At 36.2% G+C, this 27,823-nt stretch overlaps 1 protein-coding gene across 1 annotated transcript in view; it reads left to right on the top strand.

Annotated features, from left to right (window-relative positions):
- The window catches only part of ME1 (malic enzyme 1), a 148,824-nt gene that overhangs the window by 43,751 nt on the left and 77,250 nt on the right, over positions 1 to 27,823 (top strand). The window contains exons 3-5 of the mRNA XM_057369618.1: positions 421 to 570; positions 17,008 to 17,083; positions 18,307 to 18,468. Of these exons, the coding sequence (XP_057225601.1) occupies positions 421 to 570; positions 17,008 to 17,083; positions 18,307 to 18,468 (388 nt within the window). The remainder of the gene's footprint in view (positions 1 to 420; positions 571 to 17,007; positions 17,084 to 18,306; positions 18,469 to 27,823) is intronic.

The raw sequence follows: 27,823 nt of genomic DNA, 5'->3' as shown, positions 1-27,823 counted from the left end.
AAGCTTAATGTTTTTAGTTCTGTTTTGTTTTTGTTTTTTTTTGGGCAAGCGAGTAAGCTTGTTTAAGTTATATTTAATGCTGGTCTCATTTCAAGTGGAGCAACTGATATACACAGATAAGGTTCTGACAGACCAAATCCTCAGTTGCAGCTCAATGTTTTACACCTGAGAGGGATTAGCTTCCCGAGTATGCAGAGTTTGACAACTTGGTGATGGTTTCAGGTTCTCTGTCTCAACCAGTTTGTTTTCCTTTGTGTCTGAACCATTTGTGCTGTTAAGACAAGGAGGAATTTAAATACTTTAAGTAGGAGAGAGGCTGTTATGAAACAAACATAATTTTAATTATCCGAACACCTCTGTATTTCTAAACCTGCTTTGTRTGTTCCCTTATTCTGTCTAATTACATGTAATTCTCCACAGATACATGCTGCTAATGAGTCTTCAGGATCGAAATGAAAAGCTTTTCTATAAAGTGCTGGCTTCTGACATTGAAAGGTTCATGCCTATTGTTTATACTCCCACTGTGGGACTGGCTTGCCAACAGTATGGTTTAGCATTCCGGAGGCCAAGGTATGTAAGTTTATACTTCAAATAAAAGTAATTGTATCTTATTTTCCTCTTGGCACATTTCTGCAGGGGTTTTCTAACAGTTGAATGTAAGCCAAAACKGCAGTAATTGATAGAATTCAAACTTTTGGTCTACATTAAACAACAATTTGTGCATTCCTTATCTGCATTAAGAAGGCAAATTGATTTAATTGCATTAAAACATGAATATATTTTAAGTCTTAGTAACTGACTGTTTTAGAATCATAGCTGCATGTTAGAAGACTGGAGAAAAAATGAAACCTTCATTTTAGATTTGTTTTAGAAACTTGAAAAGCATWGACTTTTGCCTGTATAAATATTTATGTTATTGGTATTTTATACATACACACACACACAAGCACATATATACGTAAAAACAATATGTATACAAACTAAGGATGCATTACATGTGTATCTACTGGTATCTCAAAAATAATCAAAACTCATCAGAAATGTCTTTCTCACTGCTTAATAATTTCTTATTTCCTACGTTGGTTATTGGAGTGCTTTAATCTGTGTACAGTATCTGTATTTATAGAGTGATGAGGAAGTGGTATGAAAGAAGGATAGACACTTCTGTTTCACTCTGCCTCTTGAGCAGCTACTCAGAGAGTTTGAGATTTATGGTGGTTGCTGTTTGAGAACACAGTGTATATCACTGCCTTCAWGTGCAAAGTGGAACAACAATTTGGAGCCTTCTGCAGAATTTTCTGGCAAAGGAASGGATAAATGAGCTGCACGTGCATAGCTCTGTTAACAGAAATAGGTTTTTTTTACCATCAAGGCATTGATCAAAAGTAAGAAACTTTCAAGATGTAAGGGAACAAATGACTACTCACAAATTCTTCAGCAAGGAGATGTTTTAGAAAGACTTATGGCTTCAAGGTTTTGTTGTTAATGTGAAAATCATTTTGGCCTTGTGAGTGACAGAATGAGTCAGGACCATCTGGTCAACTGCAGAAAACAAGAATTCCCACTTCTGTGCACGTTAAAAAGGTCAAAAATACCTCAAGAATGCTTACTTAAMCTTGTTTAATGATCTGTGGCTTTTAGTTGCCTCTCTTAGTAAGAGAAGTCATCTCCTTTTTYCCCCTCTGTATCTACCACCATGGTGATTTTATTGGCCTTCCAGGAAGTGCTAAATGTGTCTGGAAATTAAGTCTTWGCTTACACTGGTCTCACTACACCTCATTTTGATATTCATTGCCATATAAAATATTTCACAAGGAGAACTTCTGCCCATGCATGTACTTTTCCCTTTCTCCCTAGACTTGTGAAGCATCTGTGGAGAAAAACACCCAGTTTAATTAAAGCCATGGAATTGTTAAGGTTGCAAAAGACCTCCAAGGTCATTGAGTCCCACTTTTGACTGAACAYCAYCATGTCAACTAAACCAGWGCACTAAGTGCATCCAATWATTTCCTGAGCACATCCAGGAATGGTGACTCTACCCTGTCCCTGGATGCTCCTTTCCAATGCTTAACCACCTTTTCAGTGAAGAAATTCTTCCTCGTGTCAAAGCTGAAACTCTCTGCCACAACTTGGAGACTGTTTCCTCTTATCCTGTTGCTGGTTGCCTGGGAGAAGAGGCCAACCCCCACCTGGCTATAACCTCCTTTCAGGGAGTTTTAGAGAGTGATAAGGTCACCCCCGAGCCTTTTCTTCTCTGGGCTAAACACCCCCAGCTTTCTCAGCCATTCCCTCAGGACTTGTGCTCCACACCCTTCACCATCTCCTTTGCCCTTCTCTGTASTCTCTCCATCACCTCAATGTCTCTTTTGCAGCAGAGTTGGAACTAGATGATCTTTAAAGTCCCTTGCAATCTAAAGCATTCTGTGGTTCTGTGATCTTCAACAGACTCTTTCCTGCTTAAGAAAAATACCTCCAATGCAATCTTCCACTGTGCTGTTACAGAGATATGGCCTTTTTTCTAAGAAAAACCTTTTCTAAATTATTCCAAAACCAGCTATGCAAGGCAACCAATATAATTTAATTTGAAATTGCCTTCTAGACCATGACTCATTTAGCATTTAATATATCCCACCATACTTCATAAACAGCATCCTCCATGAGATGGAGAAGAAAAATAAACATTAAATTTAATATTCAGAAAGGGAAAAGGAGTAAAAGATGTAAAATTTAGCCCAGGATATGCCATCTTACAATTTTGATTGATTTTTTTTTCAAGAAGTTGCAATTAAGAAAAAACAGTATTCTCATCTGTAAGAACTGTGTCTATCTGCTTTATGCTGACTCATATGTAAATGCTGTCTTCATGGATAAGTGACTGTTATTCTTTCAGGGTTTTTTTTTTTAATTTCAGGATTTTTTTATTACTGCCTTTTTTCACAGCTCAGAAAATGTTTGATGTTTCATAGTTTAATACAGATCCCATTAGAAACAGACTTGGAGGTAAAGAAGTTAAAAATTATCCAGTTGCTGCAGATCATATTTATCTCACTTCATTTTGCAAGGCAGTTTCGTATTTAGTTTATGTCTGTAAGGATTTTTTCCWGTGTTCAATGTTCAGTTATACTTCTTTATGTTGTGAAGAGTTTGAAGCCCCTGGCTTACAAGTTGTCTCTTGAGGCAAGGAACAACAAAAATCAATTTAGAGTTCAAAAAATAGGCGTCTTGTGGAATCTTTAAATGAGATCATCTTCTGTGACTCCCTTATGTGTTTTCAGAAGACTTTATGGGCTCACATGATGTGTTTACAGTCRCAGAAGGACTCTGTGGCTCAGGCAGAGGTTTTCATCCTGAAGCAGTATTTTGCAATTTTAGAATAAACATTAAAGGCTAACCAGCTAACCWTCTGATTAAGCATCATTTCTCAAGAGAACCAGCTGCAAGGAACTTGACTCACTAGTTTGAAGCTCATCTGTATAACTGACATTTATTTGTAGAATTCAGACTCAACTCAAGATTGCATTATTCGCTCTGAATATTCAGCTTTAAATTCACCAGTTTAATGAATAAGATTGTTACTGTAGAAATAACCAGTACAGATCTGATAGCAAATTTGTAACATGCACCTACCTACACTGCACTGCTGCATAAAGAAGACCAGTCATTTAGAAGACCAGTCTGTCTGGTCTTCTTCCTAACTGTTGAGGAGAATGAGGGAAGAAATGATCCTCCAGGGAGTCGGTCAGAGAAGGAATTGGGATCTGTGCAGATAGAAGATTTACGTATGCTGAGAATATAATGGGTTCTGGTTTTATTTTAATGCTCATGCTATCATTAAAAGCATTATCTTGGAATCTATGCTAGGTCACTTTTTGGTTCAGYGTTTCTATCCATCATTTAAATTCCTAAAGTAAAAAATTCTTCACTTGCATAAGGCATATACATACGTATGACAGCTTTTGATTACTTACCAAGAAACAATCTAGTTCTATAAATGGATTTCTGAAATATAACAGTTCTTTCATCCAACAAGAATAAATATGGGAAAGCTCAATGGAAATTTCCTCCAAGAATCCAAAATCAACTTTTTACATTGTCTTGAGAACACCCAGGAGTTTAAGGTTCTTGTGTAAACTCAGCWTTCAGAGAAGGGAGGTATAATTGCCAAGTACTGCTATGCTGAAGACTTTGGTTGTTGTTAAAATGTTAGGTGACTGTTTATATATAGCCATTCCTAGAAGGAAAAGCCATTTCAAACAGAACATGATCAGAGCAAGCCCTGGYAGCTCTTGCAGCTCCATGGGCACGGCAGAGTTCTCTGAAATAACTTCCCCCTGCAGTCACAGACTGTCAGGCCGACTAGGAACCATTTTTAAAGCAGCTCTATTGGATCTGATGCAGTCTCTTAAAAGGCAAACTATGTCAGCTTTGAAGTTATTTACCAGATTTCCTCCTTGCTGGAGTGCGTGACTGACTCAGCATGTACAATTTGAGACTTAGTTCCCTCCTTTCCTTATATTTCTCAAAAAGAATGTATTTATTTACATTTATTTTATGTATTTACTTTTACAATGATTCAGATGCACGGTGTTGAATGCAAATGTTGCAAATGTGATTTCTTTTTTTGTTGACACAATAATGTTTATATACTGAGATTGCCAGCTGCAAGATAGCATCGCTTTTGATGAAGAAATTAGAAAACAGGGAAATATTTATTTCCTGTGACAGAACATGCGAAATGTTAGACCTTTGTATCAGAAGTTGGCGTCTGCTTGCCAGCATGAGTTTGATCCTTTGGTACATKTAATAATCTTTTTGTGGTTTTAAATGAGGCTTTTATTTGAGTTATTTTTTTCAATTCCAGTGGATGTCTGTGACATCCAAGTCTCTTAAGAAACCAGATTTGGCTTCCTGGAGGCCAGAAACTTGTCAAGTACTCCTGGACCACATGAGCCAAGAAAGTTCAGTTCCTGGAGCTTTTTTGTGACTCTGTCTCTCCCCCAGATGTGTGGTGTTTTCTTGATTGAGTCTACTAGAATGTCTGGATTTATTTGACATAGCTTTTTCACCAGCATAACAGCTCCCTTGGATTTTTTTCACCACATCTATATGGCTTTTTTCCTCCCCTGAAAAAGAGTATATATGTATCCATATGTCTATTTAGGCACTTTATTAATCTGATTGCTGCTATACATAATTATCTTAGTATCTTCATTTAGTTAGAAGTGATTTTTGCATAACACAAATTTATATKAAAAGATACAATGCTCTAGTTGTAAAGATACACGATACAAAGCTCTAGTTTCACAGTTATTTTTCCTAGTATTTTCTTCTCTGAAAACTATYTAGAATTTCAATCTGTAAGTGAAAAAAAGGAAATGTGGAGGCTTTTTAGCTTATCTCTTGTAAYGGCTTTGTTGTTAGGACAGTATATGAAACCAAAATGTTTTGCAATAAAGACATAAAGAACAGTAAAATGCTTCTTTGAAAATACACTGTTGGAATTCTGTTCTKCAGAATGACCTGCAAGTTACTTTGTAACAGTTTGACAGAGAATAAACATAGCTATAGCATCTCTTCTAATTTAAGACAATCTTTCTCTTAATGGTTTCTAAAGCCTGATGATGATGGTAGTTGCAACACCTCATCAAGCGCTTTCAAAATACATCTTGGTCATTTTTCACTTMTGTCTTTTGTGAAGATGACAACTGTTGACATGTTCCAGGCAACTTCYTTCTCTTTCCTTTTTCTTTCCTGTGTATAGCTTTGCCAYTAAGTTCATGACATCCAGTAATTTTACTTTCTGACATGATTCTGATCTGCTGTTACCTTCATCAAGCTAAAACTTAGCTTAGCATGCTGTTGCTTCCTTGGGTTGARGGTAAGGCTAATAGAATCTTCCCAGCAAAATGTTTGCCCTGCTCTGAAAAGATGGAAAAGGAGAATTAACACAATGTCAAAGTGTTAAATTCCTCTCTTCAACTAGACTGTCTTTCAGACTGGATTGTGTCCAAGGTGTATCCAGCTTGGTCTGTCAGCAGACAGAAATGCTGCTGCAGGGAAAGGTGTAAGGMTATTGCACAGAAAATGTCAGTGGGCCCCATTTTGGTCTTAGAGTGCTTTGTAAATATTAAGCCAGTTTCTCATGTAAGAAACTGCTGAAGGAAAAGTTATGTCTTGATTTTTGAAAATATTAGGATATTCTTTAGTTTATATGCATATAGTCATCTGGTCTCTCTGGAACTGTTAAATACATGACTCTTCATGATATTTGGGCCAAAATATTCCCCATTTAGCTGCAGTGTGAATTTTTATCTTTTTATTAAACTTTCACCTCAGAATAAAATCATGAATGATTAGCCTGTGCCAAATTGAGAATAGGTGGCATTATGAAATATAACATCCTGCATGTAGTGGGTTTTTTTGTATGTATTTGGTGCTTGGATGTAGGTATAACCTACAGCAGTCATTGAAGGGGATAGTATTTACAGAAATAGCACTTGGAGTTGTTCTTCCATTTAGTCTTGTCTGAGTTGGAGCTTTACCTATTATTAGCCTCTTCCTGCTCTCATAAACTTCATGCATAATTTCTTCTGCAGGTAATATTTAAAGGGACTTTTGATCATGGTCATAAAAGCTTTATCCTAAAGCACATCACAAGSATGGAATTTCTGGCTTTCAGACCTAAGTTTGTAGGTGCATTGCTCTGTTTTTTCTGGATGGAGTATGTCTTGGCTGTGAGCAGGAGGAAATGAGGCCATCCCTTCTCAAAACATGATTCTCAAAATGTTTGGCAGCAGTCAATGTTTGGTCATTCCTAACACAGTCTTCTAAGGAAGACAAGCTAGCAAGACTCATTGCTCTTCTACACATCCTCGGTGGTTTCTGAGCAAGGGGGCCAAAATTAAAGTATTGGCCATGCCTTTCTCTCTGTTCTCTTGTTCACTTCCTCCACAGAGTCCTGGATATTTCCAGGTGATCTCTATCTTCATTTGGCTTGTACTGTTTCTTTTTAAATAATTTCTGCTATCTGTTGTGTGGGGTTAGAACTGAATGTTCTCCCTTCTCCACAAATCTGGAAGACTCAAACTTTTCTTTTCAAGGGCATCTGCACTTTGAAATAAAGGGAACTTACTGCTGTGGGATTTGGCATATGATTATCTTCCTCATTTCCTTATATCCTACTGAGACAGTYCTCTGAAACAAAGAASTTTCATACAGATGCTTTTCACTAARTGGGAAAGACAGTTTGTGTGACAGTTACTAATGCAGGATTTATTAGAACCTTCTTGTTTCCTTTACGAAAGCAGTCATCTTGTGGATCTACGTGCAGAAGACTAGACAGAAAGTACAAGATCCGAAATTAAATGTCTTCACTCTGACTAATCTTTTCTTTCTAGTGCCAATACCACATAAAGGGTAGGCTATATCCTTTTTCAACAAATAAACCATGTATCTGCATTTTAACTAGAGGTATTATTTTGTCATGTTACAGTTTTATATCAGTAACTATGACTTGTATCAATATGTAACCATGTTATTCTTCGATGTCTTCCTATTTTCCTGAATTTTGAGGGAGATTTTGACTCTACATCAGAATGCAGTACTGCCTTCTGGTTACAAGCACCCAGATTTCCCAATGCAGTATATTCCTTAATGAAATGCACATTAAGGGCAGAGATTTTATTTAGATTTCACACCTATACTTGGCCAAAGATTCGTCTGGCAACACTAAAGTATCAGGTCATACAGTACAGGAGAGATCGACTCATTAGCTCTGTCCAACCCTATGCAAGCCATATTTATCTAGTAAAATTTTCCCTCATGAAACAGCCTCTTTCAGCCTGATTTATACAGTTTCCTAATTGTCAACATCATTTGACCCCCAAAGCAAACCTTTTAAGAGTAATTTCCTTCTATAGGAGAACTTTAACTTTCCTTAGTTCAACACCTTTTCAAGCACAGCCTATCAAATCCCTGCAGCAAATGAAGTTGCTCCATCCTTCCTTTTGTACAAAATGATCGGTATAGTTGCCTCCATTCTGGCTTGGGGGGCCTTGGGACAGCCCTGAAGTTGTGGCTGGCTCTTGACAGTAGTTTGCATATTGTGTCCATTTCCATGAACTGGAATTCTGCACTGTTCCAGCACTCATTTAAGACAGCCCAGACAGTGGCAGCTTGTGCCACATGAACAAACAGTTGTTACAAACAACTTGCAACTCATTGCTTGGGAAGTACAACAAAAATATGTGAGCATCTTTCTCCTTCCTAGGGYTTTGCTGTGAAAGGGAAAGATGACTGATAGTTGACTGATAAACATTTAATGCAGGTTTTGGGTTTGTTATGTTTTTTTTCTTTTAATGTTAAGATTTTCTTAGAGGAATCCTACACGCTCCTTCTCTGCAAGGAGTTTTTCCATGTCCCCAATGTTATCTGATACTGCAAAACAAGGTGCCAGTAGTATTCAGATGAGATGCCAGCAATTTAGAAGCATTACATTGTTTTTTTAGCTCATTCTGTCTATATCCCAGCCCATGCCCAGAGGATGTTTTCCTTTAGGGGTGTGCTTACGCTGGAGTTTCTCCAGCTCCCGTTTTCTGTACRTTTGTTGCACGTTCTTCAGCACCACCCAAATCCCCTGCTTGCGCATTCAGCAGATTCTCTGTTCAAAATACTCTCATTACTCAGCAGTCCAACGCTGTCTCATTGTTTCATTTYCCATACAAGATATTTAGTAGCTTTTAAAAAATACCCTACAGTAATTCCTGTAACTGTATTTGGTGAAGACCAAAAGAGGAAGACCATTTTCCTCTAATGCATAGTGTTAATTTTTATGGCAGTGGGCCAGATACATTCTAGGTGTTTAATGCTGAAAATRTTTCCTTGGGATTCAATCTATTATAAATTTTTTCTCAAATTTGATGATAAAGGGTTCTAATAAATTTGAGTCAGAAAATCATTCTTTTTTTTCTTAAATATCTTTAACTCTCTGTAATTACAACCACTTCATATCGATAATGTACATTTCCTGCATTTTGCTGGAAATATTTTAATGAGTGAATTTCAGAAAACAACTGGCATGTTGGAACTTTGTGAGCAGGTAACATAAATCTTAGGAATAATCATGTGTGCTTCTTATTTTCTCTGTCTGAAATCGAGCTGGACCTGCAGCTTTTCTTCCCCATCTTAAAAGTTGTTGTTATTGAACACAGTACTAAAAATTTGGTCTGTCTTATACATTCATTCATGCTATAAATTTAACAGGAAGTAAGTACGGAAATAGTGCTGCTGATCAGGTTGTTTACATTTTTAAAATGTTAAAATGATAAATTTAGATTTGTACTTTTTCAGCTCATTTTGCRATGTTAGGGTCAGCTCTACAAATGGAAAATAGTGTCTCTTTTCAGAAGTGACTTTTTCATTAAAGTGGAATTTGAGTAGGATATGCCATAATAAGAAGCATTTTTAATAAGTCTTCACTTTTGTCCTGGTTAATAGTTGCTGAGAGCAAATTATGATGATTTAAAGGTCAATGAAAACTGGCCTTAAAGAACCTTATTGTCTAAATATGGGAAATTTTCCATGTTCCAGTGAGCCAAGGCAGTACAAGTTGGTGAAGTAAATAAAAGGACAGTGATCTCACTTGTTTGAATACTTCACATTTTCAATAGCATTTAAAAGGTTTCTTTTTAGAGAAACATCATTAGCATTGCAAGATTCCTAGTAGAATCATGGTTGATGTTGTTTGTAGATGGCTTTSTACCCAGTTAATATTAGCATAAAACAATACAAACATGATAGCTTTTGAAGCAGAACAGGAGATTATTTTTTATCTTAAAAATGAATGGGTCTGGCTCTGGTAAACCATTCTCTCATTCACAGTCTTCAAACAGTTCTATTTGTGTCCATTAGAGTGTAAGTAATTAAGTTATTTATTGAGYAACTGTCAGAGGAATTTAAGTAGCTTCTGGAGCAAAATAGCTCCGGTGCTTAAACTATAGTATTTTGCAAAGTCTGCCTTTTCCTTTGCAAACAAACACATCCCATTGAATTGCTGTTGTGTGGTTAAGCAACAGTACRTAAAAGCTGATTGTCTAGATGAGTGATACTTTAGGATTACAGTTAAATCAACAAATTMATGTTTTAAGAAGTGACTATAAAGATGTGATTTGATTTACTCTTTTGCTGTATGAAAAGGATGCATCATTAGAGTTTGAACATTCAGACCACAAAATGCTGTGCTGCTTGCTTTTTTAAGTAAAAGAGGTGAGSYACCARTCAAAAAACAATGTTAGATATCTAYATGTACAATAATGAGTATTTTATGTGAGTGATGCAAAATTTCTGCAATGACTAAGTCCATGAAGTGTTTACTATTACGTATTTTCAGTTTTTGTCTGAAATAGTTTGAGATGCACATTATAGTTTCAAAAATTAAGTAGAGATTTTTGGATGATTAGTGAGGTGTCWAAGTATAATTACTCTTGGTACTATGTAAAATTGGTTTTAAAGTTTTCCAGTGTAAGGCTTGTAATGTTACTCAGATTATTTTTACTATGTAATTTTTTTAATGTTGAATGAGAGCAGTTGAGGAATTACTTCATTAAATTGCCTTTTTTTTTTTTTGTACAAAAGCCTTGGCTTCTTTGCCCACTTCTGGAGCCTGAATTTCTCTGATGGGCATTTTAAAGAGTAAAAGCAAAATGTTTCAAAACAAAAGGATTCTTCTGCAGAAATCTGAATTTAGTCATATTCTTCATGTAGAGATTATATGCCATGGTAGCAAGAATAGGCATCTTAAGGGGCTGGAAAAGTCCCAGCTTTTTTGAGAAAAGTAGTAAGAAAGTAGTGATGCAGGTTTTATCTCTGTTCCTTTTTCATTTGCCTTCAGTCTGTACTTCTATGGGCAACTTGTACTTTCCTTTTTTTTAGCTTTCACCTGATCTGTTGTTTTACAATGTAGCAAATGTAAGTTATATGCAATCTTTGGAGTCTGTTTCAGATGCAGAAGGGSAGATGGGGCAATGTCTGTGAGGTGTACCCGGAGTGTTACAGTGAGTTACACAACTCCCTTTGTTGCAAATTTTGGAATAGCAGCCCCTGGTTTCCTGCTTCCCTTATCCCACATTGGGTGGAAGAGGGAATGTGTTGAGACCTCAAGTCAGGGTTCTGAGTAAACCCAAGGGCAAAGGGAGTCTTATGTAGAAGCTCCTAGAATCCATGGAGTTGTTTGAACCAGCTTTTCTGACTGCAGTGTCACCTGGATGAGTCTCTCTAAAGCATGCAGTGTCCATTGTCAAAAAAACAAGGCAGAGCCATGGACTCTAGTCAAAGATCTTGGGAAGGTTTGAGCAGAGTGGGGATACTCTGTTTACTTTCAGCAGCATCTGGAGCACTGCAACTTGCTAGAGCTGCCATCAGAAGAATTATAATCCTAAGTAGCTATCTACCTCAATTGTATTTTTAATTTCTTTTTAAAATTTCTGTCATCATCATCACTGTCATTATAGTTTATTTTTAAATAGTGTTTTAACATCTGTACTAAAAGATTCTYCCAGCATCTGATTCTTTGTGTAACCAGAGTTATGTACCTTTTAGTTCTTCAAACCCTATCCTTTCTTTTCTAAAACCTCATTCCCCTGAATTCATATTTTCAAACACCAGTCTTGCAGCTGTTGTCTTTCAGGTTAACTTCATCACTTTTCTGCTCTAAAGGCTAATTCACATTGGATAATGTACAGTTCCRTAAGTGGACCAATCTTACTTTTCTGTGTAGGTGTTATTTTTAACTGTAATGATTATGGAGCACAAGACTTGCTAGCAGGGATTGAGGAGCAGCTTTGATGGACTTGGGCATGTGAAAGAGTGCTACAGAGACTGCCAGCACTGGATAAAAACTGTCAGGAAACTGTTTTTCAGAGGGGATTCTTGAAATAAGCCCTAATGCTCATTCACTCCTATAGCTGAAGATTGGCTGTTCAGACCCCTTGACATTAGCATTTCCCATTTACAGTGATTATGAACACTGTATTTTTCTGTATTTTAAGTATTTTCCTACGCTCTTGTGCCAAACTTGTCTGTTGAGTCACTATAAAAATATATGAGGCTTTCATTATTCTTCTATGTATAGGAGACTGGAGTTTGCAGATATTGGCATCTGTCTTTCAGAGTATTTGAAGTCTTTTCCAAAATAACTCAGTAGTCATTTAGGAAACCATATGCTAAGCATGAAATAACACATAGTATTTATAAATTTTTATGTCTTTTTAGGATTTGTATCTTATCCTACATTATCATTCTTATGCTGCTAGTATTTAACTTTTTTATTAACTATATCCTGCTTATGTACAGCTCCAGACTTTCAGAGGTTTTAGCAGTGCCTGCTGTTCTCTTAATTCTCCTGTCCTATTTTTGATCTTTGTTTTTGATTTATTCTTTATTTTACTTCTTAAAAACTTTTCAGTTTAAATAGGTTTAAGTATGCCACATCTAGAAAATGTAAAGCTCAGGTTTGTTTAACACTGATAAATTCAGTCTGACAGTCAGTAGCAGCTGCTATTTCAGCATTGACTATTTTATATATTGAAAAACATATCTGTGCATTACATAGTAATGAAATTCATCCCTGTACAAATGGAAAGGTAAAGAAAATAAACAAAACTGTCCCCAGCTGCGTTTCTTAAATCATCCYATCTCTCGTATTTGTTAGGCCCCAGTGGTCTTGCAATGCAAAGGAACCTGCTAAGGTAAGGTGTGATGAAAACTTTAAGCACATTTTATATGAAGAAAGAAGACTATATTTAACAGTTACAGTGGGAAATTCAGTGAAAAAAGAGCAGAATGTTCTTTGGGGAGGACACAGATACTTTTAGTTTCTAGTACAATATTTGTATTGTGTTGCTTTTTATGATTTTAAAAATAGGAGGAAATTTCAACAGGGACCAAGGAAGTAGTTTACYTCTTTCTTGCCAAGTGTAGGAGTTTGGAAGAGTCTAGGCTCTGTGTCTGGCCCCTGGAGATATTTTTTTGTTGTTATTATTATTAAGCTTGTTGATTTAGGCTGCCTGGGGAAGTGAAGTCACCTCTACTGTAACTCTGTGTGCAGTTCATAATTCAAATAACAGTTTTGAATATGTGGGGTTGTGAGAAAAGTTTGAACTTTTTTTCATTAAACATGTTTGGCATTTTCTGAGACATKTTAGATTGCCTCCTGTTGTTATAAGAAGAGGAAATAAAGGATTATTCTGTTACTATGATACATTTTCCTGAACTGTTCTTTAATAGAAARTAGAAGAATACATTGCTGGTGGAACATTGCTTCCTCAAAACATAATAAACAAATGCTCCATTTAATTCTGTTGACTTTTTGCTCATAGATCAGCATTCTAATAAAACAGACCCAGATTATATGATGTAGAATGACCTCCACATAACTGGTGAAATTTGCTACAGTGTAGTGAGCTCAGTGACCCAAAATAGATCCACCCTTTGTTGAKTGGATCTTGACGTCCTCATGTGGGCTCTCCCCTCACTCTTCACTCTTACTGATGGTGTGGTGAGAAGAAAGGAGTCATAGTTAATTCTTTGCCTAATTATTCCTCTGCTGTAGTTTCTTACATTTTCTGGCTAGCTGAGATGGGTGTCAGTGGAAGCATTCGCTTTGGCTGTGCTGGTATAAACCAGTGCTGAGCTGGGGGCTGTCTAGGGCAAACTGGCTGTAGGTGAACACTTCTGCATATGTGTTTAGCTGTGTTCTRTATCTTTCTGCACTGTGCTATGTTCAAAATGTATATATTCATTCTGAGACTCATCTGAGGCTGCAAGCTTCAGTTTTAACTCACAGTTTTGGTGATTGCCTTTTAAGCCTCTATTGTGTCAATTTATTGCCTTGTAAGAGAAGATAATATATTTAACTGAGATACCAGTTCAGCTAGAAAGGACCACACTGTATTGTAAAACTTACAGTTACTTTTCCAGTGAGTTTGCCAACCTGGGCTGCTCTGAATGCGTGTGCAAGGGAACTGAACCCTGCTTTCCCATGAGTTGCTTTTCTGCATAGAAATGTGACTGTGTGCATGCTGACAAACAAGCAGCTGACAACATGYTGACAACAAGCATTCTTCCCAATAACTTTTTCCCTGTATCTTGCTTCTTTCTTCATGTGGTTATGCATATTACTTGTCTATCTGCTTCAGCAGCCTGTCATGAAGTACTTTTTCAGACAGCTGCACATCCTGCAGGCCACCTCTTCCTCATCCAGCAAAGCAGGGTGTGTGTCACTAAYGTGATAGGACTCATTTTTAGTATTAACATTATGAATGGATGATTCAGTCATATTTCTGGATTTAAATCCTTATAGAATTGAATCCAGTTTAAATCATCTAGCTTGCTGTATGCTTCATTCTTCTTGTAGCTGTGCAGTGATGCCCAAAAATAACTATAATGTCTGCTAGGTAGCCAAATTGTTTGCTACCTTTCCAGCTTATCAGCCCTATCCCAGTTAAAATAGCCTTATGCAGTTAATAATGTCCCTGGGTATTGCATGAGTTCATGGAAAAGAAAAAAATCCACATGTGGTGCTACCTTTTGATGGATGTCTGCAAGTAGAATTACCAGTGGTTTCAGCCCCAATAATACAGGCTGATTATTCTTGTGGCTGACACCTTTGTGAGCCAGGATTCCTCTTGCCAGCCTGGTGTATCTGCTTGCTGAGAATACCTTACAGGAGAAAAGTGCTTTAGCTAAAGAAATGAAGGATGAGGAAAAGAGATCCAGATAAAAGAATAAACCCAAATCTTTTAGTTTATTCTGTTTCCTTAAATTTAGGAACATCTTCTTGGTCAGGCCACTGYGTCCAGAAATGTTTTACTAAACCAGCGAAAGAATGGAGGGAAGGGGATAAAGAGGGGAGTGAAATGCTTTTGACATCACTATTTACACTTCAGCCTCTATTTTCCATTGTGGCTTGAATCTGATCCTGCTTGAACAGATTTCTGAAATACACTCACAATACTTATTCAAAGGTCCTTACAAATGTTCTAACAAAATTCCTTCTGGAGCAGCCACCCTGCCTTTATTTTCCTCTGCTGGGGAATTCATTCCATGGTGACCTCTCTCCCTCGCTTGCAAGGAAGTGGTCATTTAGGCACACTGGGCTGGACTCTGACTCTTTAGAGAATCAATACAAAATCTTGCTTCATTTAACACAAATCTATTGGGTTGGTGTAAATTGGAGAATGGAGACAAGGAGAGGAGTGATCCCACAAGATAGCTTTCTTCAGCACTCCACACTTGCTTTCACAAACTCATCTGTCACAGCTGTYTGTCTCTGAGGCTAGCAATTTTGATAAAATGTACTTCATGATTTAATAGTTTACAGGGTGTTKTATACAGAAACTCATGGTACAATATATCAGAAAGGAAGCATCTTTTATTTTCTTTGCTCTTTTATGGCATTTCACTGTGACACATTTTTTCAGGTAGCTGGCTCACAAATAGATATGCTTGTATGCAGTAAATACCAGAACTTTTCAAAAGTGTTGCAAAATTAACCCTCTGGTCCCTGAGRACCTGTCGCTTCCACTGGGATGGAGAAATTAATTTGCTGACAGACACTACTTATTAATAAACAACCAAGATGCATTAATATCCAGCCTGGTGTGTCAGTTTTGAGCATGGGAAATGGTCACAGAAGGAGAATTAATTAGAGATGCTAGGATGGGAGAATTTGTAGTTTTAGGGAAAAATGCATAAAATGAAATACTTTGGTTAATTACAGCATGTCTTGCATTGCTTTTTATCCTCGATAATAAACAATTTCAGTTGCATGTTTTTGACATCAAAGAGGGAAAGAAGACAAATAAGAAATTAAAAATTCAATATAAAAATATAGACCACATGGTAATTTATATATAAACATATAATCTAATATGTTTGAAATATATAAATATATGAAATTATATATAATGTTTGGACTAATTTTGCTGTCTTGGTTAATATACATTTAACACTGTAGGAAATTTTTTGCTTGACTTGGTATATATGCAGTTATATCTGACAAGCATTTTCCTCATTTATTAGTTTTATTTAAACCTACATGACCATATACCCACTAATATGAATATTGTCATATTCTGATAAACTTAGATTTCAGCTATTTTTCAGTAATTTTCTGTAAATTTTACCTTATCATTTTTAAAATAGGCAAAGGGAAATGCTTTAAAACAATTCTAGAAGATYATGCCTTATACTTTCTAATGCAAAATGTAATGGCAAGAAGGCATCTTTGGCATGTGGTTCTGAATAGGAGAATAGATACTATATGGATTTTGCTTATGCAATAAACAGAAAATAAATTGAGAATTACACTTTTCTATAATTTTGTTTTAAACTTTTCCGTGCTGGTGGAACCAAAGCACAGTTTTCAAACACACTTTGGAGCAAAGATTTGGTCTGTTCAGTGTTGAGGATCTTCTCTCACTGTTSAGAAGAAAATTTCCCGTTTTTGTAGCTCTAAAGGGAAATCTAATGAAATAGGGAGACTGTTTTCTAAATACATAACTGAATGCTCCTGATTATTTTTATATAATAATATATGCCTTATTTCAGATTTTGTTCATAGCTCAAGCTTCAACCTGGTTTTTGTGGGTAAATGTTAGGACTGCGGGGGCAGTAGTGATCACTGTCTTAAGAGGAACTCATTTTGTGGTCAGAGACAACCAATGAACATATTTGAGCAGATCAAGCACTGAGTGAGTTGGTTTCAGAAAGGACTCTGAGAGGTTGTCTCTACTCASTAAAGCTTTACTGAGTTACTTGTTCTCTGACTTCTAAATGCAGAAGATTAATTTACTTATACAAAATTGAGCTCTTATTAATGAACTAAATTTATGTATGTTGGAAACATATTTGCATAGATTTAATGTATTACTGAATTGAATTATACTTTATTTATTGATATTGTATTGATTTATCATTATTTAATTGAAAAGTGGTTTTTTTTATTTGCAGAGGTCTTTTTATTTCTATCCACGACCGGGGTCACATTGCTACAATGCTTAAATCCTGGCCAGAAAGTGTCATCAAGGTAAGTCCTTGATGCATTACAACAAGTTTAGTTGCATAACAAAGCTGATGTTGTTTTGTACCAAAGATGACTTGTGACTTGGTTAAGATATTTTTTGTAAGCTTTTTATCAGTTTAGATTTTAGKGATTTCTTAACTCATTTTTTCAACAGAAAGAATGCTGTTGAAGTCAAAGTTTGAGGCATCTAAACACTTATGTGTTTAGCTAAAGGCATTCTTTACTGATTAATTGTCAATTACGTTGAATATTGTGCATAAAAAAAACCCGAAATGCTTTTTCTGCATTTCAGAGAATCACAGAGTGGTTGAGGTAGGAAGACACTTCTGGAGATCATCTAGTCCATCCTCCTGCTYAAACAAGGTCAGCCAGGACAGGTTAYTCAGGGCYATGTMCAGCCTTTGGGTGTTGAGTATYTCCAAGGRTAGAGAYYCCAGAAGATCTCTTGGCARCCCCATTMCAGTGTTTGAGTTAATAGTTCTCCACTTATGGTGCTTCATGAGCTCTCTCACAAAAAATATTGAATTTCCAACTAAAATGGCTTGTCACCAAATAGGACAAGGAGATTGTTGTGCTGTCAGCTGTTTGCCATACTGAGCACTTTTCTCCTTTACTATGAAAAATCTTTCTTTATAGCATAGACAGTTTTGGGGGTATACTATGTTATTATATTTCTGTCAGTGAAAGCACGTGCTTCCTGATCTGTATAAGTATGATGGAGTGTGTTATTTGCTCAAGGGAAGAAGAAGCACATCTTTGAAGGGTGAGAACCAGGTGGTTGTAGACAGCCCTGACAAARGCCAGTGGGAGTGGCTGGCTCTGGTTCTGCTGAAAACAGACATGACAAAACCCAGGAGTTSGTGCTGCTTCTTTTTTTGTGGATAACTTCCTTTCCCTTTCTATTCTGTTTTCATACTGTTGACAGAAAAATGTGAGAGGGAACAATGCCAGTTCTCTTGTAATTTAATACTAAATACCTCTCTTGTGTATTCTTAAAAGTTTTGTATGAAAATCCCATTTACMGTGAAGCAAGAGTCTAAAATAGTGTAACAAAACCACAGTAAAATACAATAAAACGATTTTTTGCTTTTGTTGTGCTGTTTATTTGTTTGTACCTGTTGGAATTTTTACACGCAAAATTAAAAATTATGGTAAGAAAATAATTGAATACTTAGTACATACAAGCAAAGAAGTGATTTTTACAGTTGCTTTATTTATTTCTCCAGGCTATTGTGGTGACTGATGGTGAACGTATTCTTGGTCTTGGAGACCTTGGCTGTTATGGAATGGGCATTCCTGTTGGTAAACTGGCACTTTATACAGCATGTGGAGGAGTAAAACCTCATGAGTGTCTTCCAGTGATGCTGGATGTGGGAACAGATAATGAGGTAAATCCTTTTCTGAGGTGTAGTGAGTAATTGCTGTTAGAAGGGAACTATATAAAAGTGGAATTATAAAAAGTAGGGGGTTTTGTTACAGTATTTCCTTCGATTCTGTGCAAACTAAAATGTTGTAAGGAAAATGTCTCATCCTAATATGTAGTGCAGATATACTCATCCTRATGTGCAGCATAGACTTTTATAAGGATTAAGTAATTAAGGATGATGTTGTCTCTAAAAATGTGCTGYATACATTTGTGCTTATTAAAAAATGGTATAGGAAATTTGGTCTCTAGAAAAGGAGGATGATAGAGTTAAAAATACAATTWAAGGTAGCATTCTTTCTCCACTACTGTCACAGAATTTCTGTACAGTAATTTCAGATGTAAATTACAAATTCAGATCAGAATAACCATGCCTCTCATTTTGGTGAGCTGCTTGAAGCTGTAGTCTGATCTGTGCTGGCCAGGTGTGTCTATATACTTCAGTTGTACATTCAGTTTAGTTATAAAAAGCACTGTAATGCTATAAATTTTCCTCAAATRAGGTTCTAGTGCTTCAAATAGATGGACCTCTTAACCCATTTGTGTGACATGCAGAGATTTAAWCTTGTTGAAAATTGGTTGTGTTCTTTCCAGTACTCCTGGGATTACTGGTTARTTACTTGGCCCTGATCTTCATAATTTTTTTTTTGTCTGAAAGAATATTTGAATGCTTGAAGAATCTGAATGATATACAATTTTAAAAAACATTCCTTCATAGCATTTATATTTTTGTAGAAACATATATTTTGAATGATGCAATTGTTAAACTTTATGCAKGATAAATGTATCAGAGATTTACGTGTATTATAGCCAAACAAAGCATTCCTGGCACAAGTAAATATAACTGGGATTGTTGGGTTGGGTGTGTGCATCTTCAGTTTTATACACACACCCCCACCTCTGTCCCAGTGTGATCATTTAGACAATACATCATGAAAGCATTACTGAATGAGAAATGTCTGCTACCCTCTCTCTCTATCCCCCASAGCTCCCTTCTAAAAGCAGACAGACTTTCATGGTATTCTTTCAGATAGAGAGGTGTGTCTGAACATTGTAGCAGTAGCCATTTCAATTCACGTGCAAGTCTCATTAGCTATAAAATATTTTTGTTTTTGGTTTGAGCAGCTAGGCCAGTTTTGTAATCTTACTAATGAATGTTTCTAAGCAGTTAATTRCATCCCCTACTTCTGACATTTGAATAAGCTTTTCATTTTGCTTTTATGCTTGTGTTTCATTGTAATTTTGAATTTTTCATAGCATATTACTTGCTTGAAAGATATCAAACATCTGTATATACACACAGCAACAGCAAAACTGGCTTACCCATGCTAGTAGCCCAGCTTTCATGTTGGTGTTCTTGTGACTAAGCATTGAGCTCAATGTTTATGAAAGAGTGGCACAAAGTGTTAAAATGTGCATAAAATTTGTGTGACTTGGTGTTGGTTGATGCTCTGAAATAYCTTCTGATCAGGGGGGATGCCTTTTGTTTTTCCATTTTGAAATATGGCTTCTAATATTAGGACTGTAGGGAATGGCACCTCTGRATTCTGCTCTTGGATTATGAACAAGTGGGACTTTGTTGCTGTACCCCTTGACTGATGAGACAACATGGGCCTGATTGTATTCATTAATGGCAGCTTGGATGTAGTTCCTTTAGTGAAAGTCAGGGATCCTGGGGCACCATCTCTTAATTTCTTCCCTCTAGCACCTCCCCTCTCACCCAGCAGCACAATCCCGTTCTCTCTTTAACACTTGTGTTCATGTAACCAGGTGTTGAGTGACTGCAGAGAGCTGAAATGACCACAAAGCAATCACATTGTGCTGGCCAAAGTGGTTATAGTAGGTCAAGCTGCTGGTGGATTGCACTGCCATTGCTTATGTTAAAATCTAAATCTCTTGAACAAATAACTGTATTTTTAGGCTGTACTTTCTTAGTCTAGCCAGGATTTTCCATAACAAGACACAATGGAAATCACTCTCACAACTTGGGCACATATAAATAATAATTATGCTGAACATGTTTTTTGAMATGTGCAGATGTTTTCCATTTAGATTAGTTCCTTCTCCCATTCCCATTCTTTGGAGGCCTCCCTGCTTTAAAGGAAATTTTAAAAAATGTGCTTTTGGCAACTATTAGGTGGAGATGCACAACCTGCAAATTGTCCATAAAGATTAATTCTTACTCCAAAGCAGATCACAAAAAACCCACCTTCACAAGTTCTCATCATGTATTGTTTTGTTGTGTATAGGACTCAAAACACTAACTTTGAGGAGCAACTGACTCAATTTCAGATTGTTATTGAAACCTAGTTGCTCTTAGTTTTAGCAGAGGTTWTTTTTAGCTAGGGTATTATCCTCTTACTCATAAAATCAAGGGAAAAAAAGAGAAGCAAGTAAAGCATTTTTTGTCTAGATAATAAGCAAGAGAAATGGAAACTGCTTATTTATGGGTAAAAAACTGACCTAGTAGAAAGTCCTGTGTGACCAATCTTGTAAATGGTTCCATGTAGTGAGCGTGGGACTGAGTGTCCAAAAGAAGTGCTGTTGACTGCTGCCAAAAATAACAGGCCTTATTTTGTAAGGTATTGACAAGGCAAGTAATTACTGAGGAACACTTCTATTCAAAGCATTTAAAATATTATTTGGAGTTGTGCCAGTTATTTACTACAAACCATGGTAATTTCACTAAAAGTTATGCTGTACTAGTAGCTATGTATTTTTTAGGTGAGGATGATGCTTCTTGGGTGGGATTTCAATAAAATTAAAACACACTCAGGCACTAGTCTGAGTGCTGATATGAAAAGTGTTGGAAACGCTGAGGTGATACGATCTCTGGATACTGAGTGTTCGTCTGATGTTGCAGAGGTTACATGTTAAATCACCTTGCAGTGGTTAAAGAAATGGAGTGTAGAAGAAAAATTAATAGTTGTGAAGATACAAACATGCAATTTAGTGGGGACCTACCTGGAACACGTGTTCAGCACTGGAAGAGGGATGGTTTAAGGACCATGGAAATAATCAAGCTGTATCACAGGGAAACATTTAAGCATTAAAGTGTGAGTGATGATTGTTTTCTACTTAAAAGATGTGAATAAACTCTTATAAAATAAACAATGTTGAGACGAGACTGGTTGGTTAAAAATCAGTCTTGCTTACAGGTATGTGAAAACTAGGCCAAACAAACAGCAAAGCCTAGCAATAAAAAACAAGTTCAAAAACTATCTTTATAGGCAGTAAAAAAAGCAAARGACATGAAAGAAATGTAACTTAATGAAAATAATTATGAATAGTAAAAATGAGGTTTTCTGGTTTTTGTGATGGTTTTCCTTAAACATATGGAAATACTAGATTGTCACCATAAATATGGTAGATACCTCTTAAATATAAGTTTTATCTATCTTGGCAAGGAGTCCTATTTTCCATTTTATTAGTAGCAAATGAGTATGTTGAACAAAAACTTTGTAAGTTTGTCAAGGTCCTTAAATTGGAATATCCAAAAAATGCTTTGTCAGTTCTTTGAAAAAAAAAATGGTAAAAGCTTTCTGTACCATGCTGAGGTAGGTATGGATGAAGTACTAGCTTTTTCCTAGGTATATCTGGGATGAATAGAAAAAATCAGGAAGATTGGATTAAAGGTAAGGCTCTTATTGAAAATACAATGATCCTGGTCTAATGAGAGTTTATAGATTTTTGGTTTACTTATTTTTTGCCTTTGAAAGACATTCAAATTCATACTGTTTGTTTTAAGAAACTAGACCCATGAAAAAGCAAAGCAGGTCTCCTGTGTTACTGCAGAAAATGTGATTTAAAATATGTATTCCTGTGAGGAATAATAAAATACTTGTGGTTTATGGTATCTCCAGGGTATTTTTTTTGGTTCTGCAATGTTTAATATCTTTATCAGTGATTTGGAGGCAATATTTTTATTGTTCAAGGGTCACAAAAGAGACATGCTTTAGTTAAAGCACTATTATCCAGACAGAGGAGTAATGAAATCTAGCAAGAGTGATGGCTCGAGTTATATAGAAGTCAGACCCGTGGTGAAAGGGTTTCTCGTGACCATAAAAATTTTAATCTAATAGTGAATGTTTAGCAGAGGAATGAGATCTGTRTTTATTTGATACCTTAGAAGAGAAACTCTGACAAGTTCATGGCTGCCAGACCGATTCTAAACTGGTCACATGTGTAAATTCAATACTGGCAATGGYCAGTTGTGGGAGATTTGGAAAGATTGTGTGTTAGCATTTAAACTTAAACCATTTACCATAAATTTCATTTAGGTAGAAAGCATTCAACTCTTYCAAATACTACCTTCACACAATATGGAAGAGCCAAGACAGCCTGTATTGAGAGGACTTTTTACACAGGCAGTTTCCAGTAGAAGACATTGTGGTGCTSTGGGTACTGGGACAGTGCCACGTGCCACCCATCAGCATTGCCCAGGGTTCAGAAGTCCTTCCAGCTGCAGCTGCAATGGCTGCAAGGAAGCTGGGCACACAAACATTGTCTCTCCCTGTGTAGACATAGCTAAATAGTTGACTGGTCACGTGTATATGGCCTTAATGTACACATCAATCAGGATGAGCCAGTTTGCTTTAAAAAAATGAGTATCTGAACTGGTTTTTTTTGTATAACTGTTGGTCTCTTCTCCAAAGTAGTAACAGATAGGATGAAAGAAAATGGCCTCAATCTGTACCAGGTGAGGTTTATATCAGATATTAGGAACAATTTCTTTACAGGAAAGATTCTTAAGCATTGGAACAGACTGCCCAGGGAAGTGGTAGAGTCCCCATCCCTGGGAGTGTTTAGAAGCTACCTAGCTGTGGTGCTTAGAGACATRGTTTAGCRTTGGACTAACAGTGCTGGGTTAACACTTGGACTCATTGATCTTAAAGTAATTCTGATTCTGTGATTCAAGCACTGAAAAGTGCACAAGAGAGAGAAATATGCAGGGCAGCTGCTAATGCTGCTACCCCTTCTTCTGCAGCACTTCAGGGACTTGTGGGCAGCTATTTCAAGTTGTTTCCTGCATGCTTGCTTTGGTATATTTTTTGGTCTTAACTTATTAAAATACTGAAATGCAGGAATGTGATGGTTCTCACAGTTGTCCTAAATAGGTCAATGAGCATGCCTGGGCTGGCAGTTCTGACTCCTATGGAGGAATGACTGGCATCYGTGCTGGAATATGCAATCCAGAAAAGTAGAGGTGCAAATTCAAGTTCAGTTTTTCAGCTTATCATARTTAGCTCTCTGTATTTCCCCAAATTATTTCTAATAGTCATAAGAATTAGTAACAGCCTTTCAAGTTTCATGTTCTTGAGGAATACCTATACATAAATGTGCAAATGAAAACTGTTGAGAAAACAGAAACAAACCTACTTTTATTATTCGTATTTCAACCAAAATAGAAACCTGGACAGTAGAAAACTGATTATAGAGGAAACCTGCAATTTCATACCTTATCAATCTAAAGATATAAATCTGTCAAGTGAATAATGTAAATTGTGCACAGCTGCAGAGATTGACTAGMGTCAATGTCATTAGCAATTTTTTTTATTCTTTTTTCAGTGTTCAGAAGTACTGAAAAGTAAAGTGAGTTCTGAATTTAAAGTCCTGTCTAGCCCATTGTAAAGGAGGAATAAACCCCACACTGTTTTATTTTGTCAGAATTGGCAGTCTCTTTTGAAATCTTTTCAGTTATTTGGAGTGGACTGAGTGTGTGTTAGAAAAGAGAATGGGCAAATACATCTGATTCRTAGATGCATGTTCTAAAATTTCCAGTGTGTTTCTAAAAGTTCCACCTCTAAAATAAATATGGCATCATCAATCACTCCTAAACATGCTTTATTTAAACAGCAGGAACACATGGAGCTGTACCAGCACCCATATTACACTTGCAGACCTAAAGAGGGAAGGGATGGTGCTCACAAGAGCCACAAGTTTCCCTCTGTGTAGGAACTGGTGGGTGACATGTTTGAGTGGATCACAAGTATCTGACAGCTGATGTTCCTCAGTAATTTTTGAGTGTTTTTCTTTTCTTGCTCTTTAATGTTCTTATTGGATAGATACAATATGAATGGWAATACAATTACAACTTGAAAATTTCTAAAGTTTTTTTTACTCAGTGTTTTAACTCAAATGGGTTGAGAATATGGAAATGTAGTAATAAACCTAGATTTAACCAAGATAGTGAGGTTTCCAGAATGTTTCAGTCTGCCAAAGACAGCCTCTGAGTTTGTCTTCTATTTTGTCCATAGCCTTCTGCAATTTTTTTAATTGTCATTTCTTCTGTATCTTCTGTCTTACTGTGTATTTGCTTGGTTATATTAAGGTTTCAAGAAGACTGTGTACAAATGTCTTGTCCTTCCTAGGGGATGCATTCTACTAATGATGTGTTAAGAGAGTTGAAGTACAAAACATTGCTTACCCCTTTTATGAATTACTTTYATGAAGTAATTGTGTCCAGAGGGGAAAAGCATTTCCCACAGTATTTAGAGCTGTTAAAAGTTTAGATTTATTTGCAAATGTAGAAGATCATTTGCAATTCTTTGCCATGGTGTTCCCAGGGGAACTTATTGCATCACCTTCTTCATTTTCATTTAGCTKCTTTTCTCATATTTTGTTAGGCAGCAGCAGCTATGAGTACCAGTACTTTTACCAATAAAACTCAAATATAAATGGGCTTGGATTTTAAACATTTATTCTCTTTAAATATTTTTCTTGGTTTTATAATGTGTACACTATCAGCATTTTCTTTAATGTTGCAGTCACTTGTAATGACCTTTGTTCTTTATTATTACAGTAGGAAGGCATTCTGTGTTTATATTACTACTGTTATAGTGCTCATCTTCTTTTGCCCTAATACGGGGATGAAAAATACCTTGATCTACATTTCCTGTCAGTAGCAAAAGTCCTTACAAATYAAAAAACAATAGGGAAAGATATTTTTTTCACCAGGGACTTACTGTTRTTACTGTACAACAAAATGTTACTGCGATTAAAAAAATTATCCAATTGTTCTAGTRTAATTAAATTAAAGGAGACTTCCAACTACATATTAGTTTTTTGATATGCATTTTGTATAAAATATTGTTACATTTTTTAGTGCCAGACTTACACCCACCATCATTCTAATTGTCATTGCCTAAAGTTCTCCTATGCTTTTATAAAATACTAGCAATGTGCTTGCAGTCTTCTTGTAACCATCCAGCCTTTCCATGTTGCCTGTGTACTAAACTCTAATCTAAACTTTTCTAGTATATCCACTYAGGCAGCAATGTTCTTGCTCTTTCTTTACCATACTTAAGATTCAGTGGAATGGACAGGTATAATCTTGTGTTTGAATTATTAGTCTTGAGAGCTGGGGGCCCCTTCACCAAACTYGGTTAGCTCAGAATGACTTAAAAGRGACATGGAGCTTGAGAGTCATCTGAACCTAAGCTAATCCTCCTAGGCTAATTTTGTGAAGAGGAACATGTGCTGCTTCTTGTAAAGTAACTGTCTCAAACCAGTCTGATGAATTGTATTTTAAAATGGTTTTTTATCTTTTTTTTTTCTTCTTGACTATTAAGAGAGCCTAGACTAGCTTAGTTGTTGAAGTATCAATATAGGTTCTTAAGCTAGCTAACATGAATTCATAGTCAGTTTGCACTTGCCTCACTTTGTATCTGACACGTGGTTGCTGTGCGACTCAGGGGACTTTGTTACAGAGGCTGAAGCTGGTTTTTTAACTTACATCAACCTCTTATTAAACAAATTTGTTGTCTTTGAGGAGTGTCATTCTACAGCTTTTTGAAAAATTCCACTACTTAGTGCATGAGAAGACCTCAGTAACTGTCTGCTACTTTTGATCCATTGTCATCYTTTAACTTTGTCGTTTTGGCTCAGAATATATGGCATTCTTTTTCAGAGACTGTTAATTTATTGTTGTGAAATTTTCTATTTATGATTTTTTCTTTTGTGAAATGTTGTTTTCATTACACCATGGAAAATGTGACAAACCTAGGTGGTTCCTCAGATTTTCACGTTTGCCAAACACCATGTTGGTAGTGATTTTTAAGACCTGAGAAGTTGAAGAGGGGAGGGTTTTTGAAGAAAGAATTTAGATGGTGACCCAGGATTTAAGTCTTGCTTTCAGCTGACACTAGAAAGAACGAGCTATGTGCTGATTTTTTAGGCAGTTCTGTCAGTCCATTTAATTTCTTACTTCACTTTGCAGAGCAAGGGGATCTATGAAAGATGGTAGAAATGAGTATCTGGAAATGCTTATTTTGGATATCATGCATAAATATTCATAGACCAAATTGAAGGCAGACTTTGTTTGAATATACATTGGACATTTCCAATTCTTCATGCTCAGAAGACAGCAACAGATAGTGTTTGTTTTGGTTGGCTTTTGTAGTAACTGCTATCAATCTCCTCTGCAATTTCACAGGTAATGGAGAAGACAAGAGAAGGAATGGTCATAAATATAGCCATTATCATAAAAGGTGGGAAAATATGCATTATTTATTGCTCCACGAAGACAGGCAATTGTCTGGGACAACTGAATTATAAAGGTGCTCTTACAAATGTTGGCCWTGCATTAGCAGAATTACTTTTCCTTTTTTTGTTCTGGTGGTAGGACAGCTATGTAGCTGAGATGCCAGCACTAAAATAGTATCAAGATACTTTTTTCASTCAAAGGGACAATGTTGATGTGACTTGTTGATGCAGGAAGATGTCCAACCCATTTGGCTCCAGTAAAGAAAATGTGTGAGTGTCAGCACAGGAGACAGGGATGTCATGGYCAAAGGAAGGACCATATGGAAGTAGCTTATGAAAATAAATGAAATAAATAGATGTAAATTTAGTAAAACTGAGGAGAGATCACAACAAGTGGTAGAGATTTGTAGTTACATGTGAAAGGAAAGAAAATAAAAAAAAAGTATCAGAACAGTTGGTGTAGAAATGAGAGGTACTGGTAATGGAGAACAAGACTTTCAGTTTTGTAAATGGTATCTGTTGATATGTTAAAATTCTGTTAGATCACCTATCTGATGGAGTTGAAACACTCTGCTGTYATAATGTGTAGACTGATACAGTATTAGCAAAATCCTCTTTAGTTGTAGAATATTAAATATGAATGAACCAGGTCTTTGAGGGTTTTTTAAAGTTTATATTTTCTTTGTAATTTTCCAGAWGAAGGAAAATTATTAAGATGACATTCCTCTGAACATTGCTAATTATTAACAGTACTCTATTGGTGTCATCTTCAAAACAATATGTCTTTGCTCTTGGCTGATTCATTTTGTTGGTGGTTTRCTTTTCGGTTTTTTTGG

This window comes from Malurus melanocephalus, unplaced genomic scaffold (genome assembly GCF_030028575.1).
Source record: "Malurus melanocephalus ecotype Western Australia unplaced genomic scaffold, MMel_1.1 scaffold_4, whole genome shotgun sequence".
NCBI lineage: Eukaryota > Metazoa > Chordata > Aves > Passeriformes > Maluridae > Malurus > Malurus melanocephalus.
Note: the sequence above shows the minus strand (reverse complement) of the source record. Positions and strands in the feature narration are given on the sequence as shown.